The following is a 19,473-nucleotide window of genomic DNA, read 5'->3' on the forward strand; positions in this document are numbered from 1 at the left end:
AAAGCCGCTGGATATAAGGCGTGGAGCTCAGAAGAGAGGAGTAGGCCAGAAATAGAAAGTAGGGAGTTCTCTGGTATCTGAATCCACTTTACAACAGCCGGAATAGCTTCCCAGACTTCTGCTTGGACACCTTCAAAATGACAGAAAATTCTCCACCACCATGAGCAGACATGGTTAGTTAAAGAAAGATGTTCCTTATGTTGGACTATACACTTGAAGTAAATTGTTATCACTTCTGATTCTGCCCTTTGAACAAATGAAATCTCTCTTCTATCTAACAAGGCTTCAGAATTTGAAGAAAACTGGAATGGTGTATCTCCTCACTGCTTTACCAGCCAGCCACCCACCTTAGATCTTCTATCAAACATTCTTTCAGATCCTGTCAGCAGTCTAGCCCGTTTCTTCAGCCTCATCTATTGAAAATATAAAACCAGATCTAGAAAACACCCATTTACCCACACAAAGTAGTACTTACACTCAGATCTAAACACTTGGAGCTTCCCAAGCATGGTGTGTTTTCACAAACTCTTGTGCCTTTTCTCATGCCATTGCAGAGGAGTGGTTTTTAACTCCACCATAAGTAAAGTTACAGCTCTGCAGAAGAGGCTAAAAAGACCACCTAGCTAACTAGGCTCTTAGCAATGTGTAACCCAAACCCGTCTTCCTAGCTAAACTGGTAATTTCATTGTTCCTCAAGCATACTCGACCAGTTCACTCTTCCATGTCTTTATTTAGATACTCTCTTCTGTCTAGGGCACCTTTCATCTTTTATTCTTGAAATCTTATCAGTCATTCAAAATCCATTCAAGAGGTCACTTACTCTTTTTTTTCCCCCATCATTATAAGTGTACTCTTTAATCCCCATCCCCTATTTCACCCATACCCCAACCCACCTCCCCTCTGCCAACCATCAGTTTGTTCTCCAGAGTGAAGAGTCTGTTTCTTGGTTGTCCCTTCCTTCCCCCCCCACCACCACTTCAGTCATTTGTTTTGCTTCTTTGATTCCACATATGAGTGAGATCAAACAGTATTTGTCCCTCACTGACTTATTTCACTTAGCATTATACTCTCTAGCTCCATGTTGTTGCAAATGGCAAGATTTCATTTTTTTTATGGTTGAATAATATCCCATTGTATATATACACCACATCTTCTTTATCTGTTCATCTGTCAGTGAACACTTGGGCTGCTTCTGTAGTTTGGCTAATGCTGCAATAAACATCCCTTCGAATTAGTATTTTTGCATTTTGGGGGGTGGGTAAATACCCAGGAATGTGATTACTGGTTTGCAGGGTAATTCTGTTTTAACGTTTGTGAGGAACAAGAGATCATTTGTTCTTCATTTCCACTGGTCTGCTCTATGTTACCTGTTTACTTGTACTGTCACCTCCCTTGAAGGCAAGAGATAGGTCTTATCTATTTTGTGTCACTCACAACCTCTGGGGAATTCTCGAGAGTGCTCAATCAAATATTTGTTCAATTGAGTTAGTTTTATTTATTTCCTTAAAGAAAAAATAAGATGTATTTTTAGTAGCTTGCTTTCTTTTCTCTTCTCTCTCTGACTTGCTCTCTCTCTCTCTCTCTCTCTCTCTTTCTCTCTCTCTGAGGTAAAATATTTGTGGTAGTGATTCTCAAACATAAGAGCCATTTGGGGGAACTTATTAAACTCATACATTTCTGCCGCTTCTCCCCATGATTCTAATTCTACAGATCTGGGAGATCTGATGTTGGGCTCAAGTATCTGCTTTTTGCTTTATTTATAAGTACCCTGTAGTAGGAAGGGGGGATTCAGATTATATGACACCTGGGTTGTACTTTCAGAAACATTGCAGCAGGGTATTTGTCATTATGCCTATTAATAGATTATTATTACCTTCTTTGAACAAAACAGATCAGTTCATTAACAGGGGAACAGGTAGTACGCGGAACAGCAAACACCAAGATGTTTGTCATATCGCTTTCGGATCCAGAGTTCTGGGACCACCTCCACTCTCTGGCAGGAGGAATAACATGAGGATATCCAGTGAGGTAGGAACGAGGTTTGAAGAGCTTGTCTAAGCATGAGGAGCATGGGAAGAGAAGGGTTTTTTTCCCAGTGCATGAGTGGCTGGGGAAAGAGGGAGAGAGATGACATGCCAAAAACAGAAGGCTTGAATAAATTTGGAACAGAGATTCTGGATTTTAAAAGACCTCAAAACTGTTTTATTTTTGTCATGTCAACACAATTAACATTTCTGAGTATTCTTTTGATTAAATATGTTCACAAAACTTAAAGGCAAATATATGTGAGCACATTTTGTGGTCTTCTTCAAAAAGGATTTGGATCATCACCAGATACCTTATAAGGAACAGATTCTCAAATGTTACATTTTTATTTTTAATTTCCTATGAATTTCTAACACATAGTGACTTTCAGTAAAACTCTTACCTAGTAAAGATGGAGTGTAGCAAATAAGCACATTTTAATTTATGTGTCTGGAAGACTTGTTTGTCTTCTATTTTGTCTCACATATTTCTCCTTCCATTTCTCGCTGACTTTCTGCTGTGATTTCCCTCTCTATCCTTCCCTTTCTAACCTTTTCATTCCCTCTAGTTTGTTTCTCACTTTTTATTTGTCCAAATATTATTAGTCTCTGTAAATTCTATAGAAAATAAGTGCAACTCCCATATTTTAAAATGTGCAGATTAATTCCTCTCCCTTACAGACAATAAGATCCGTTGGGTCCAGAAATACTCGATCATGCCAACAGTCTGTGGCCGATAACTGTGCTAGCAGTACAGAGATGGCAGCCTCACTGAGGCCTCAGTTTGAAGAGCAAGCAGATAAAGAAAATATTTGCCAAATAAAGCAAACTGTACCTGTTCATGGTAAGAATCATGCATAAAGTTTTGATAACTAGGGGAAAATAGAAATGTTCTTGCAAAGATAAATTTGAAGTTATATTCTTGACTATATCTTAACGTCCAGAGAATTATCATTCAGAAATAAAAAAGATGGCAGATATTGAAATATGTTTCAGGTTCTTATATATATATTCTCTTCTGAAACCTATCATTCTGTCTCTTATTTTAAAATTCTTTCTTCCTTCCTTCCCTTTTTTTTCTTTCTTTCTTCCTTTCTTTCAAGTAGGCTTCAAGGGGCTCAAACTCATGACCCTGAGATCAAGACCTGAGCTCAGATCAAGAGTCACATCCTTAACCTACTGAGCCACCCAGTCATCCCACCTATCATTCTCTTTATTCCATTATTTCAAATCGCCATAATACCCTGTGTTTTTATTTTATGATGACTGGTAAGGAAATAACATAGCATTCTATTATCACTACATTTTGGGAACTCCATGTGCATTTTAAGTTTTCTTTTTTTTTTTAATATTTTATTTAGTTATTCATGAGAGACACGGGGAGGGGGGCAGAGACATAGGCAGAGGGAGAAGCAGGCTCCATGCAGGGAGCCTGATGTGGGACTCGATCCCAGGTCTCCAGGATCAGGCCCTGGGCTGAAGGCGGCACTAAACCGCTGAGCCACCAGGGCTGCCCCATTTTAAGTTTTCTTAATTTTATCTTTTAGTTAATCTCTTCCATTTGTAAAGTGCTTTTTATTTTCTCCCACTGATGCAAAAAGAACCCTGTTGATGAAGAACAGACTCTTGTCCCATTTTATATATTGAGAGTTCATGGCTAGCAGAGAGGTAAAGTGATTTGCAATTTGTAATCTTTGGAAAGAATTGAGACCAGGACCAAAGGCTTACCACTCGCTGTAGTTTTTCCATTCTTGCATGTCTGACTTTTGTTAGAGTTGAAAAAGAAGGCATTTGGGTTTATTTTATTTGATTTGGAGATATATGATCACTTTTGCAGATTATATTTTCCGTAGAGTACAAAACTGAGAAAAGGAAATAGATACTATAGATATTCAGTCCTGGCTCTACCACTGTGTGTAAGACCTTGATCAAAATTCCTAAACCTTGCGGGTCTCAGTTTCCTCATCTGTAAAATGGGGATAAAATTACTACTGGAACTAGTAGTAATAAACCATGACTACCTCTCAAAGGGTCATTGTGAGGATTCAACGAAAAAAGCCAGTCAAGCACATCATATTGTGCCAAGAAATTAAGCATTCAGTAAATATTAGATGCTGCTATAAATGCTGTTGTTATGATGATGATTATTACACAGTTAAGTTAAACGTAAGAATTCTTTTTCAGGTTTGACTGCAGTTCTCCAGGGCTCTTTTGAAAACTACTTTTAAGCTGTTGATGAATCATTCTTTTCTACTTCTTTCAAAGGAAGAAATTATTTTTCTGTTATTAGCTATCAACTTCATTTTTTATGCTTTTTAATATAGCATGTTGTATGATAAACAACCAAATTACCTGTAGCTCTCTGTAAGGTTATATTACATGAAGAAAATGTCTCAGTAATTTTGAAAGCCTGATACAATCCCAATAGTGGAATAGGAATAAATACCTATTTTCCATGAAGGAATAAATTGTGGTTTTGATACAGCTTTATATGATGTCACAATGATACATGAACATTATAGCTACAATTATATTTATTGAGTCATTTCAAACCATATAGCACTTTCTGTTCTGGCTTTTTGTTCTTTGATATGAAAATGTACCAGCTGATCTGCATGTTATGCATCCACATCCCCCTCAAGAACCATCAGCAGATAAGAATAATAACAGGAGAAGATTACGGTTAAAAAGCACCAGCAGAGAAAGGACAGAAGCACACAGCGGTACGGCACTAATTCAATACTATCTTATATCTGTATATTATTCAGAGCAATGGAATCTCTCTCTGCAGGTTGTAAATTTCAAAGGATTACGAACCAATTCATTTAAAATATAAATGTCTTTTCTACAGGGATTATGGAAATCAAATTTTCTGCAAAAGAATTGCTCTAGAGCCCTCACAGAGATTTGCTGGATTAAATAGACAGTACCACAGAAGTAAAGGACTTCCTACTTCTACTCTCAAAGGCTGAATAAGCTTAAATTATTGTTTTTTAGAAATGGCCCAAATTTGATAGAGGAAGTTTCTGCCTGCAGTCTTTACTAAAATTGAACTTAACTCATAATTTTTCATGTTTCATTTATATCTCTTCTTTTTAAATTGGGCCTTTTTCAGATACATATATTTTTTACATTTGCTTTCTCTCCCTTTGGACTTCATGCCATCCAATAGAATATAGGTTAAAACTTCAACTCTTTGCAACCAATAAAGCATTAGATAAATATAAGTGGCTGTTATAATTACCCCTTTGAATATTGGATATGAGGCATGTAAATCTTGTCTGCACATGCATTAGTGTATCCTGAGTCAAGCCCAGAGTATATCTTGTATGCATCTGTTAGCATAATTTCTCAAAATTTTAGATGGGCTGAAATTCAGCTTCTTAGGATTCATGTTATTTTTATAAAATAGTATATAGAAAAGTTAATTCTGTGTCCGTTTTCCTAAGATGTTGAAGGAAAGCACTTGGTTTAAAAAAGTCAGGTTGTATAAGAATTGTACTTTAAAGAAAACACACTCCATTTTATGTGGAACCAAAGAGAAAAATATAGGACTCTTTAAAAATAATGAGTTTTGGAATTCCTTTTATTATATATTGTAAAACTTAAATCTAAAATGCTCCCATGCAAATATCAAGGAATTTAAAGATGAACCTCTACAAAAATGCAGCTGAGTTCATCTTTGAAACATTCTAGTGGAAAAGAAAAGAACTGCAGATAATCTGTATTGTCACCTCTAACATGCTTTTCAATAATCATTTAGAAAAGCACACCACATTTATAGCATTCTTTGAAATGAACTTTTATAAAAATTAAAAGAGATAACTTCATGGAAAATATTTATTCTAATAAAGGCAGTTCTTCAGGAAATAACAGGAATGAAGATAAAGCAACAGCTACCCTGTTGAACAGCGGGTCCCAACAAAGCACGGAGATGAATTCCAGCTCTCCAGCACCGCCATCTCCTGATCAAACAGGTTGGCATCTTTAGTCCACCATAATCATTAATAACTAATGAAATATCCATATGTTTAGCATTTCAAACCCGGTCATTTTGAGAAGTTGTGATTTGCTAAAATCTATCATTTTTTGGTAAATCTCCTCTTAACCCCAACTGCCTGTCTGACTTTAATGGATGAAAAGGACACTTTTATTTCCAAGTTTCAATGCATCAGTTGTTGTGTTCAGAAGGAAAGTTTGAAACTTTGAAGTTTTCACAGGACATTGTCACTGTCCCCAAAGATTACCTATTGTTGCAAGTCTAGAGTCCTCTTTATAATGGAGGTGGTTGGAGTGTAGAGCATTGAACCCATCAACATATCTTGCCTAGCAGGTGTGTGTACTTTTACAAAGGCGAATTGTTTTTGAGCAAGGGAAAAGGGAAAATAAATGAAAATTGTTTGTAGTTTGTCAGTCTTATTTATGCAATGTTGAAACCTTCATTAAAATGTTAGGCGCAATTAGTGTCTCTAGCATAAATCTGACTGTGTAGAAAAACTAATTAGATGTTTAGGTGATCATTCTTGCATTTATCTTGTTTGCTGCAATATTGTGATTACACAGTAATTTACATATTTTCCTAAGAAAACACACCAAATTATTCATTACAATTGATATGGAAATACTTGAGGTAAAACTACAAATTCCAAAAAAGCATGTGGTGTTGAGATAATTAGAGTTCATTTGGTGTAGAAACACTCCTTTTACTTTGACTTTTTGACAGTTAATAATATGGTTGCCAGTAGGTCATGCAAGTTGTTGAATTGCGTAATGAAGATTCCCAGTATCTGTGCCTCCAGTTTTCTTCTACATATCCATGTACGTAATGCAACACATTGGTTTTTATCATCCTTTTCAAAATTTATTTATTAATAAAGCATCTACTGTGTTTACAAAGCATCTGCTACATGGTTAGCACCATGCAAAAGGATTTGCTCTCCAAAAGAGGACAGCCCAGTGAATCTGTTTATTTCACCTGCTCACTGTATACTGACCTGACCTCCACATCACCTTTGAAGGTGGTCCAATGAAGTAGATTCAGCCTGCTCTTAGCCACTAACCTACTGAAAATGTTAAAGCCTTGTCCCTTACAGATTTTCTCTAAAGAAATGTACATCTGCTACCCTTTTTATAGGCAAGTCATATAATGATAGTCTTAAGAAATGAATACATTATGATGAATATGATTTTATTTGTACCATTAATGTCTTTATTTGTACCATTAAGGTCTTTTTGTTTGTTGCTTTTGTACTGTAGGCTTTAGAGTTTCAAATCAACAAATCTTAGATATCTCTTGGTTACTGTTCCTGTGAAGATAAATATAGCAGGATTCAAGATCAGGGTAAAATTACCATGTCCATGGTTTGGTTCTGCTGAACACAGATTTTTATTAAGATTTTCACCATTGACATAATGCAGCAAAAACAGTAAATTTGAAGGAAAATAGACTAAGTTGAGAAAATGCAACTTTTTCCTGCTGTCATTTTAAAGAAGAAAGTAAACATGCTTTTAATGATACTCATTATAAGTATTTGTCTGTTACAATTTGTCTGGATCGCAGTTATAAAAATCTATCTCAATGTTACATAAAAGATTGAAATTTATTTTTAAAGATTTTATTTATTTACTCATGAGAGACAGAGAGAAAAGGGCAGAGATATAGGCAGAGAGAGAAGCAGGCTCCATGCAGGGAGCTCGACGTGAGACTCGATTCCAGGACTCCAGGATCATACCCTGAGCCAAAGGCAGACGCTCAACCGCTGAGCCACCCAGGCATCCCAAAAGATTAAAATCTTTTCACTATGTTGTACGCCTGAAACTTATGTAACATTGTGTACCAACTATGTCTCAAAAAAATTTTTAAAGTTTAAAATTTTTTTAAGTTTTGATTAATATGTGTCCTAGTGGTAGTATACAGTATTTTTAACTGAAACAAATAATGATGCACAAAAGATTTTTGAATCAAAACATTCTCTCCTACAATTTAACATACAGATCTTTTTCACCACTCACATTAGCAAGTATTTCTGTGGATTTTATTACTGGAAAAGTCTACTCAGTTTAGTCTATGAATTGTCCTGTTTCAGTCTGTAGAATGGAAAGGAAAAGCCTCTTAACTTTTCATGGTTGCCTCTCCTCCATGATTTGTAATCCAAACAATGCCCAAATTTTTATTTAAAAAAAATTGTTAAATATTCTGTTCTCCTGCAGTTGAAAGAAGATATTAGTAACTCAAACCCGTTTAAATTTGGAAGATTTCCTCCCCACCTGGAATGTCAAATTAATGAGACTGTGCTATAAAGAATTTGCTGCAAGATAGGTGATAATGATTTCAGACTTATAAATTTCCTGGCCAGTGTTGAAACTCAGATGGAGAGGAAGTGCAAATGAGATGCCTGTAGCTATAGGCACTGATCTATAGGTTAAATGTTTAGCAGGTCACAAGATGGTGGATAAATTGCATTCCTTGGCTTCTGCATTATTTGATAAATCTGTTTCAACACAGAAATTTTAACCTGATTACCTGCTTTAATGTGACACTGATGGAACACTCTTCTAATTTTTGTCATCTTTCCCAAATGTCAGATGAGTGGATATTTCCTGAAAACCATGATCGTATTTCCCATTTGGCGTCCAGGAGACAGTCTCTCCTTCCAGATGATGACTCCTGCCACACTTCACACCTGTGGCTAGAAGCCAACAGGGAAAGTGAACATGGCCAACTGGCAGAGGAAACTCAGGTTGTTCTAAAGGACATTTTCACTTTTTCATCAAGACCACGGTCAGCACCTCATGGAAAAACTCAGAATATGTCCCCAGAGGGATGCCCATTTATTTTGGATCTAAAAGAGGATATCAGCATGACAAGAAGAGACACTGAATCAGAGGATGACTTTTATGGCGGTGACAGCAGCGAAGAGGTACACTGCTTGATGAGTGAAGTCGTTTTAAGCACAGTTGTTCCATTAGCTCTGATAAGCATGAAAACCAGTTGAAATGAAAGAGGGGAAATCAACTGCTATTTATAAAAGTGCAGCAGATTGCAGTGTCAGTCAACAGTTGCCTCAGGTTGTTATGGTAACTCTAAATTGCTGCCTTTTTTATTAACAGTCAGCCAATTTCATTTTTAATTATGGAAACCAGTTTTGGGGTTGTTTTTGTTTTTTTTTTTATTTTAATTTTTGTCTCACAGCATGAGAAATAACATGCACTTTAGTTTAGTTTAGTTATGATGGTGAGACCAGTAAAACATTAAGAACACATTGTTCTAGCTCTCTGGGGAAATTGTGCTGCAGTGGCTAAGCCTTCTGAATTGACGGTTTTCTGGCTTCCTTACTCTCCTGCCATCTCTCCACCTTAGACCTATTAGGACTCATTATTTTCCATATGGTCCCAGAATTTCAAGAGTTGTGCCAATTAAAGTTTAGATAAAGAATCATGGATTAGTGCTAGGATTTGCCTTACCCAAGGTTTTCGGTTTGTAATTATTTAGAATACAAATATATCTTATAAATTAGTAAATTCACATAAAGTTTAAAAAAGACTTGTTATAAACCAAACATAAAGTAGTTCTGAAACATTTGTTTAAAGCTTAATACATTATGATGACTCTTTTCTCCATATGAAATGAATTAATATTTGTGAAATTCCTTCAGCTTTGTTCAATGATAAGCATCCATATTTCCTGTGAAAAATAATTATCACAAAAGCAGATTACAGTCAAGTTATGTTTTCATTAAGTTATACAAATCATTTCTTTGTCAAAATTATATATAACTTTGTTATATGTTAAAATATACATAATATATTTATAAATATAGCCAGTTATATATTAGGTTATATGTATAATATATTATGTAATAATAATTAGAAAAACTGTATATGCTTACAAACATTTTTTTAAGAATTATGATTGATCAAGGATCCCCCTTTGGACTGCAGGATGTAGATTATTGCTCCTACCTTCAGAGCCAGTTGAGAATATGATGAAATTGTTCAGGCAGTAATTACGGGTTTTTGCAACTTTTAATGAGTTTCCATTGCAAAGTACATGGGGAAATCCTTTTTTTATAATATCCTTGCTTCTGAGCATGGTGAAACTACTAGTCATACCAAACATAAACCTACTGTAAATCCCTTAATGCTTGAATAGTACACATGATGCCAACATTTTAAAGGTTCTGGATATCTTTGTCCTTTTCACCCTGAATAACATTAAGATATAAAAACTAAAATAGACATTCACCCTCAGCGTCTAGTACTGCCCCCATCCCAGTTGTCAATTCTTTTACAGTATTAATTGACTAATCTGATAAAATAATCTGTACTTTTTCATTAATGGGATAGCCCATTCCCTTCCCATAAGCACAGCACCATCTTTCTTACCTAAACCAAAAGAATTCCTGTAATGGTGGAAATTTCAAGGCAGATGGGACATGTTAGTTCCTTCCCTGGAAAACTTTGAGAGAAGTTTTGTGGAAAACTGCCCTTTAAATATCATGACATGGGGAACTTAACTTCTGTCTACAAGAACAATAAGCCTTGACAGGAAGCAATAGAACTTCATGAGAAAATGAACAATACTAGTTCTGAATATTTTATTTTGTTATCATTTGATGTGCTTTCTTTTGCTACTAGCTACTGCACATCTGACATCCTTCATCATTTATTATTGCAAACATAAACTAATTACCAATTACATGAAATTGAAAATAAATGTATCATGCATCACCCAAGCTCTGAGTGGCATAGCTATTTGGTCACCCCCATGCCACAACCATCAAAATGACTAGTAGCATTTGGCTAGAGTCTATATCAGGACCATCTCATTGCTAATACCTGTCCTGACCCACCTTTAGTTGGAGCTGGCTAAGAATGGCTGCCAGATAGGAGGGCAGAAGCCTCACCATAATGTACAAGCTTGTATACTTGGTAGAGGCAATAACAAGATACAAACTATAAAATAGAAAACATGACAAACAAAATTGCTGGGTTATATTTAAACAAGTTCTATAATCTATGGTGATCAAATTTGTTTGTTTGGGGGGTTTTTGGTAATTTCTTTTCCTTAGGATTACTTCTCCAATTGATTAAGTATGTAAGTCATTGGGAAATTGGATTAGATATTTAAAATGTTTATTTACATATAGTCTTTGAAGAAAAATCAGTTTAGTTAATTTAGGCATCCTTACTATTCGTTGTATTATTTTAGAATGTTATATCCTTTAGAGTAACGTAATTATACTTGAGGAAAACAGTGTCATGTCATAAATGATGGTGGATGAATGAGGCTAATTACATTACATACTATGTTTGAAGTTTATAACTTGTAGTTAAAAGACCTATTTGATGGTAGACCATTGAGTATTTTTAAAGGGAAATTATATATATTCAGTAGCATGTAAACTAAGTAAAATCAAATCATGTTACCATGATAGCTAGAGGAAAAGTATACATACAATAGTAAAAGCTAATTAAAATCAACTTTCGGTAATATTGATTTTGTAATTTAAGTTTCTAATCATTAATTCACATCTGCAATCTTCATCAGTGCAGAACCTCAAAAGTATGAATTTTCTTTTTTTGCATATACTCTGGTCTTAGTCTTTGCTTTACTATATATTTTATTCCCCAGACAGCCATGTATACTAATATTCCTGATACTCAATTAATTTTGAGTTTGTAGTTCGTATTTGAAAAGCACACTATGGAAATAGATAGCTATAAAATCAAGACTACCATGTAAAATGAATTACCCTAGAAAAGCTATTAAAACAGAGTGCCTTTCCCACTATTGCAGCATCTAAAAGAAAAAAAAAAAAAAAAGCCTGTTTCTATTATCATCTCTATTTTGTATTTTATGCCATTATTTCCAGTGTGGCTTTGAGTATACACCTGGTTTACAACTTGAAATAGTTAGCTTTATATTAATATTTTATTACTTCCCTAATTTAATTTTTCATCTAGAAATACTGTCATTTTTTTTCCCCAAAACTCTGGCTGTGTATCACATACTAAAGTAGATACTTGCAAGGCCAGGTAATTTGTCCTGTATCACAATCTAAATTGGAACATTAAGCCAAAAAATTATCCCTAGTTGGAGATGATTTATGTGGACCAAGTACTTAGAGCATTCAAATTAGCTAGGAAGCTTCCAGGTCTTTTCCCCATCTAGCTCCAGAGAGGGCTGTGGCAGACGAATTTACCAACAACAGAGTAAAAGGACCCTTTTGGTCCTCCTCCTCAGCTTTCCCCATATTGTTGCTTTGAAGATATTTTTTTGGTCCTCAGAGTTAAACTGTTTCATGGCATTTTTTTTCTTCATAGTTTATTTTTCTGGTTTTAGTCTATAAACCACTCATCCTTGTGTAATTGATTAATGAATTTGAATTACATTCTCACATGTACATACACATAATAGAATATTTACTACTCTTGAGCCTGTTTATATTTCTGTGTAACCTTTTAAAACGTTTAAATGTTGATGTCTGTGTTGGGAAAAAAAATGGAAGGACTATTTTGAATATGTTGCCTTGCATTTTTGTTCCTGTATATTATGGATTACAACATAACATATTCTCTAAACCCACCAGGCAAATTTAATATTTACTGTGTGTGAGAAATTTTTTAAAGCCGTTCACAGCTCTAGGTCTTTATTACTCTCTTATAAAGCTCTGTTCCTCTCTGCAAAAGTCACAGGCTCCATGGTTCTTATGACTTGGCTCTTCATTGTTATAGGCAAGTAACAAAAATTATAAAACTCTTGTCTGCTTAGACTATAATTCTACCACTTTTGCTATCAGATAAACATCATACAGATAAATAGTTTTTTGTACATAGAGGTTTCCAAAAGAAATCTTTAAAATGTTATCAGCTAAAAGAGCATGAAGTCTTAACTTCTAGAAAGATATGTTATACAATTAATGGAGGCTCATCATTTTCCCCAAATATTCATGTGATGGTGTTTACCCATCCTATAGAGTCCTTCTAACTTCTGCTATTTGTCTATGAAGCATCATTGGCTTTAGGTAAAGATATTTTTAAAAATTTGTCCAACCCCTTTTAATATCAAGCCTACTGCAGGTTAGTTACTTGTTAGAAGCAGTTACGTCTTCCTTTCATTACTTTTTTATAAACTAGTCAAATGCATTATAAGATACCACTATCAATTATCTTTTCCACCCAGAGAGAACTGTATTACTTTAACAGTTTCCTATAAAATTCAAGAGGTGGAAGTAGAACTATTTCTTGGGGATGGTTGCTAGTGAAGACATTTAAGATATATTTGAGTGGCCAATCTCGTTATCATCAAAGAAGAAATGATTTTTCTCATTCCTTTATGACCAATGTCTTTAGCTATATCTATGCAAATAACTATGCTTTTTAGTTGACAGCAGAAGTATATACCTATATCATCCCTATTGTCTGCTGGTGCCCAGATCCAGCTTCAGGATGCTGCCAATGCGTGCATTTAGTCACTAAAACATTGGACAAGAGTAAAGACTCCTGCTGACTCAGTCTCAATTACAGATTTCAAAACTGTTATCAAAAGTATGTTTGGAATATTTGCAGACATGTGTTTTTACAGAACTTTTAAAAATGTTATACAAGACTTCATTTCACAGTGGACTGAATTTAAAAAAATCAATTGAAATATAAATAAATATGATCATCTGCTTTTACAAAGGCTAAAACAGAGCTCTACCCTGACTCGCTCAACATTAAAGTTGTGATACAAAGAGCTTGGGTCCCATCTGCTCCAAGTAGGTGGCCCTCAAGAGTCATTAAAATTATCTTTTTAAAATTATAGCTCAGCAAGAGCAATCCATTTTGTGCATCCAGAAATTATTGTCCAAATGCCCATCTGCATGTCCTTTTAAGAAACGTAGTTCAACAGAGGAAGTCCTGGCTCCTTGGGGAAATCATTCTCATCTTCAGCGTACATATGCTGTGCTACAGTTAATCAGGCAAACTCTATTGATGTTTCCAGCACTGGGGCGTGATTGAATATTTAACAAACAAATGCCTCTGAGCCCAGAAGACAAATGGTTCAAGAGATTTGGGACATTTAAAAAAAATATATTAAGTTAAATCAAAAGCATTTTGCATTTGTTCTTCTGAGAAACAGATGAACAGACTATCAGAATGTGAAAATGGCATGACAATTTCTTTACCACTCTGACAAATTATATTCAATTGCTGTACAGGTTTTCAGTAGCTAAATGATAAACCAAAAGGGAAAACGTTGTTTTTCAATCAGGTCGTAGTAAGCTAAGTTTTAATGCACATAACAAATGCATGTTATATAAGAAAAAAATTAAGCCAAGAGCTTATTAAGCCCAAAGGTGTTGTATGTGTGAAATCAGTAACCATCATCTATACGTATATCACCTATTTTAGTAAGTCAAAAGTGTTGCCTAAGAAAGGAATAGAGGGATCCCTGGGGGGCTCGGCATTTAGCGCCTGCCTTTGGCCCAGGGCGTGATCCTGGAGTCCTGGGATCAAGTCCTGCGTCAGGCTTCCAGCATGGAGCCTGCTTCTCCCTCCTCCAGTGTCTCTGCCTCTCTCTCTCTCTCGCTCTCTCTCTCTCTCTCTCTCTCTCTCAAATAAATAAATAAATAAATATTTTTTTAAAATAAGAAAGGAATAAACTTTTGCCATTGTACCACTCTTAGAAAATATAATACTAGTTTTACTCTCTATTTTTTTCCCTTGGAAAAAGAAGCCAACTCAACTCCAGTCAAAATACTGGTCTCGTGTATCTCTTGCCTTTCTCATTTATCATAATTCCCCTTTCAGAATCTGGGATAAACCAGAATTGGTTCTAGGGCAACCAAAATAAGCAAGCCTTTTATACTCTGTCCAGATTCTCCAGTTATTTATCTTTTCCATATATTTAAAATAGCGCAGAAACGTGTTAGTGCGAAAATGCAGTACAACCAAGAGAATGCTCACAGGGAACACAGCTAAATCTGTCCTCCTCGGCCCATCTCCAAACCAGGGTGTATCTTAGGAAAAATGTGAGATGAATGTCCATATACATCTCATGAATATTTTTGTGTGTATAATTACTGCTCATGCCAAGCAAAAAGAAATAATTTTACACCTGAGTAAACTACTACAAGGAAAAAAAGGCTGTCCTCTGACCCCCTCTCCCAGAAGTGCAAAAAATAATTTGATTTTTAAGGTTTTTTTAAAATGATGTAGCAAACATCTGGCTTTATAGGCACCCCTCCAATATTACATCTAAAACTTTTGAAATGCTATTTGCTGCCTTCTCCCATATGAAATTGTGACCTTTGTAGGTATCTATGTCTCTCTGCTTTATACTTTTTTTTGCCTTTGAGACTTTGTGCCTCTCAAGGGCAATGCCTGTGTCCTTCTTACTTGTGTGTCTTCTATAGTGCCTACAAAATGCCTTACACATAGCAGGAGCTTAGTAAATATTTACTGAACTAATTTTTATTGCAAAAGTTAATTTCTGCCTATGTGATATACAAAATGGAATCCCAGAGTGATCAAAGGTTTTGGCCCAAAGGTTCATAATTATACCTTTCTTGCTTTTAACGAATCTATTTTTAGGGCCTGTCTGTTTTAAATACACAACATATGTTTAGTTTTTATTAATGAAAATATGATGGAAGTGAATGAGTAGAGAGTCTTTTGGTCACAGAAAACCCACTGCCCAGTATATACAACAATTATAGAAAATTAAACTAGAGTTTTTTTTGAAAGCTGGAGAAAAGATATTACTATCTAACAGCCAGACTGAATTAACAAGAAATATATCCTACTTCCCACCAGTACCTTCTTAGAACTAGGGTCTGAGGGATGTTTGCTATATTCTCTGTTTACTTTCTCAAGACAAGGCTAAACTTTTATTCTCCTTTTGTCTCTATGAAACAAAAGTTGCAAGAGTCACCACTCCATTCCTTAGTAATTTAGGACACTAGGCATTTTTCGAGTCCCTGGCATTCTTTCCAGTTTTCTACCTGAAGGCGGGGTTCTTCAACCATGTGAACAGCCTACGGGGTCTCAGAGTGACAATGAAGGATGAGCTCATTGAGCAAGTGGCGTACAGCGGAAAGGTGTGTCCAGTGCCTGCAGCTGAGGCTGTACGATACCGTTTCAAGGATGAAAATATCCCAACTTTCTTATTTTTTTCACGTGGGACATAAAGTAAGGGCCCATGGATCGATATTCAGTCACTATCTTTTCTTTACCTGGGGCTCTGGAAAGTAAATTTCTCCATATAAAGAAATATATGAATGAGAAGATCAAGCCAGCATAGACAAAGCAAGTTTAGGCCCAGGACAAATACCAAGAAGAAGATCCTTAGACACCCTGCAATTCTCATTCCTTATTCAGACAGGCAAGCTGTTTCTTAGATGTTCTGAGACCCGAGTGTTCTAGGACCTTCCTTGAGAGTACAGTTACCTGCTAATCCCAACTACTTTCCACAAGGGAAAATCATTTTATGACAGGATTAGGGATTGCCAACTACATTTTAGAGATTTCCAGAGTCTTAAGTATAGCATACTCTGCCTTCTACAGAACTCTCCTATCGGCCCAGCCTATCCATCCCCACTACCAGTGTCTCAACCAGTCACCCCAGCACTTTTAATCATGACAGCTCAACAGTCTCCTGATTGGCCTCCCTCTCTGCTATCTCCACAGACGCTGCAGACACCACATGAACTCACACCCATGCCTTCTATCATGTGACATCTCTGATTCTCCTGAGTCACATCACTCAAGGACCCTTCAAAGGCCCTGGATGACAGAGATTCAGTTCTGGGCACCCATTATATCCTCAGCACCCACAGCGCCTATGGCAATAACCCTAGATAGGATTAGGAAGAAAGGAAGATTGGCAGAACAATGACAGACACACAGGCGGATAGATCCCTTCTCATTAAAAGGCATAATAAATTCTTCTGGCCTGTATGCAATCTAGAGCAGGCTTTCTTGCCTTTACATATGCTTCACTTATGCTAAAACGGCAGTCTCACCTCAGATAGTAATCTGTGTGTTGAGTGTGATGATGACCAAACACTCAGGAAGAAACTGAAAAGTTCAATCAGTCACTCAAATATTTTGTTTAAAAATACCAAAATTGAGACACCTGGGTGGCTCAGCACTTGAGCGTCTGCCTTCACCTCAGGGCATGATCCCTTTCCAGGGATCAAGTCCCACATCGGGCTCCCTACAAGGAGCCTGCTTCTCCCTCTAGGTCTCTGCCCGTCTCTGTGTGTCTCTCATGAATGAATAAATAATATCTTAAAAAAAATAAAAATACCAAATTCGGGGGGAACACCTGGGTGACCCAGTTTGTTAGGCATCCAACTCTTGATTTTTGGCTCAGGTCATGAGTGTCTTGAGATCCAGCCCCATCAGGCTTCCTGCTGAGCATGAAGTCAGCTTGAGATTCTCTCTTTCCCTATTCCTCTGCACCTCCACCTTGATCCTGAATGCATTCTTTCTCTCTCGCTCACTCTAAAAAATTTTTTAATTAAAAATAAAAAACCAAATTTGGGGAATAACTAGATATTTGGTTCTCTGTGGCTACAAATGGAAGGATAGGAAATAGCTTTCTGAAACTGAATGTAAGATATATATTCTCAGGCATCAAATAATGTCTCTAAAATACAATCTGCTTTTTGGGGAACCTGGGTGGCTCAGTTGGTTAAGCATTGAACTCTTGATTTTGGCTCAGGTCATGATCTTAAGATTATGAGATGGAGCTCTGGGTCAGGTTCCATGCTCAGTGGGAGTCCTCTTGTCCCTCTCCTTCTCCCCTGCCCCTCCACTGGCTTGCATGCATGCTCTCTCTTTCTCAAAAATAAATAAATAAAATCTTTAAATCTATATAGATATATATACTCTGCTTTTATGATTTTTTTTCTGTCCTGAGTTTATCATTTTAATATCCATTTATTTATTATATATTTAAATAAGACAAGTTAGAAAAATCTACCCTGGCAAGAATAAGCAGTGATCACATTAGTTTGTTTTTTAAATTTCTTATTTTATAGCAGAAAAATCCACCTACTAAAAAAGTACTGTATTTCTCATTTTCATTATTTACTTTCACAGCCATTGATTTTATGTTTGTACTTCCTCCTTTCTCAGATTTAAAAATTAAAACTTTTGCTTTCCTAGGGATAATCTCAGAACTATGTACTTGAAAAATTCATGTAGCTTTCCAAATAATTATATTTCATGATGCTCATGTTTTATGGAAAAAAATACTTTCTATAATTGAAATTTTCATGTAAGAAAAGTATTTCACAAAACATGTCTACTATCTATTGCTCTTCAACAATAAAACTTCCCTACAATAATTTAAGACAAAAATACTTTGATAGGCCCACTTCTTTTTAAAGTAGCATTTCCCGGCTTAAATAAGCTAAACATTATAAGTTCTAGCTCTTTCTCTTCTCACAGAGTCAGCTCATTGGGAATTCAAAGTCTACAAATCTTAGATAACTTCCTATAGATCTCTTCTTCCACATGCTTTTTTGAAAGGACTATATTTTTAGTGACCTCTTCTTAAATGGTTCTTTTGTAACTCAATGGTAAGAAAAAAAATATATGCCTTACCAAGACCAGATACCATAGTAGGGCACCTTAGCAAACGGTTTATATACCTACTTACGTTGCTGGTTTTAGTTGCTCATATTTTTATTGCAGAATAAAATAGTATATATATATATATTTTTTTTTTTGCTTTTTATTCAGAGAATACATGAACTTATTAAGAACTGTTATCAGTAGTTTATTCACCACAGATTTTGACTCAACATGGTTTCACTTTGTTCCCCTATGTAGGATAACAACAGTATCCAGGGCTCCCCGAGTCCAGCAGCTAGTCCTTCAGGGTTAACTCAGTTAACGTTAGAGAGCACGTTGGGGAAGGCTGCAAGGCGAACAGATAAAGGACCTCTAAAAAGTGCCTACGCAGAAGCAGGAACATCAGAAAGCCAGAATTCCTTGGCAAAGCAGATAGATAGAAAAGACTTTCAAAGGAGCATGGTGCCTACGCCATGCCTTTCTCCCCCTGGAAGAAGTGAATCCTCTCAGAAAATTCCAGATCCTCTTATCAAAGCAAAGGACCGGCCAACCCATCAAGTACCAGCTTCAATAAATAAAACCTTGCTCAAGGAGATCTCAGGGGAAAAGTTGAGACTGATTCCTGAAGTATCTGTAAGTGGTATCCCTCTGGTTTGCATAGGCGGACAGTACGTCCTGCTGTGTTCTGTTCTGTTCCACTTCGCACGCATTTTCAGCAGGACCTATTTTTCATCATTTAGGTGATCAGTAATGTATTTGCCTTCCTATTCAGATGTGTTTTAGCTCAGTAGCAGCAGCTGTTAAAGAGTATATTGCACATCCCAGTGATAATAGAATGCCTCATGTTTTTAATGAGAAAGATAATTATCATAATAGT

The 19,473-nt window shown here is 36.0% G+C and overlaps 1 protein-coding gene across 36 annotated transcripts in view; it reads left to right on the forward strand.

The window, feature by feature from the left end:
• Window positions 1–19,473, forward strand: part of CFAP20DC (CFAP20 domain containing) — a 247,113-nt gene that overhangs the window by 143,800 nt on the left and 83,840 nt on the right. For 20 of the 36 annotated variants that reach the window (XR_012011865.1, XR_012011864.1, XR_012011866.1 and 17 more), the window contains 6 exons: window positions 1,892–2,028; window positions 2,706–2,868; window positions 4,631–4,747; window positions 5,879–6,001; window positions 8,610–8,944; window positions 18,855–19,229. Coding sequence is in view for 29 of the 36 variants with exons in the window: in XM_072785594.1 (XP_072641695.1) it covers window positions 1,892–2,028; window positions 2,706–2,868; window positions 4,631–4,747; window positions 5,879–6,001; window positions 8,610–8,944; window positions 18,855–19,229 (1,250 nt within the window). In the remaining 7 variants the exon portion in view is untranslated. The remainder of the gene's footprint in view (window positions 1–1,891; window positions 2,029–2,705; window positions 2,869–4,630; window positions 4,748–5,878; window positions 6,002–8,609; window positions 8,945–18,854; window positions 19,230–19,473) is intronic. The other 16 variants (XR_012011869.1, XR_012011872.1, XR_012011870.1 and 13 more) reach the window with 5 other exon arrangements.

This window comes from Canis lupus, chromosome 19 (assembly GCF_048164855.1).
Source record: "Canis lupus baileyi chromosome 19, mCanLup2.hap1, whole genome shotgun sequence".
Lineage (NCBI taxonomy): Eukaryota > Metazoa > Chordata > Mammalia > Carnivora > Canidae > Canis > Canis lupus.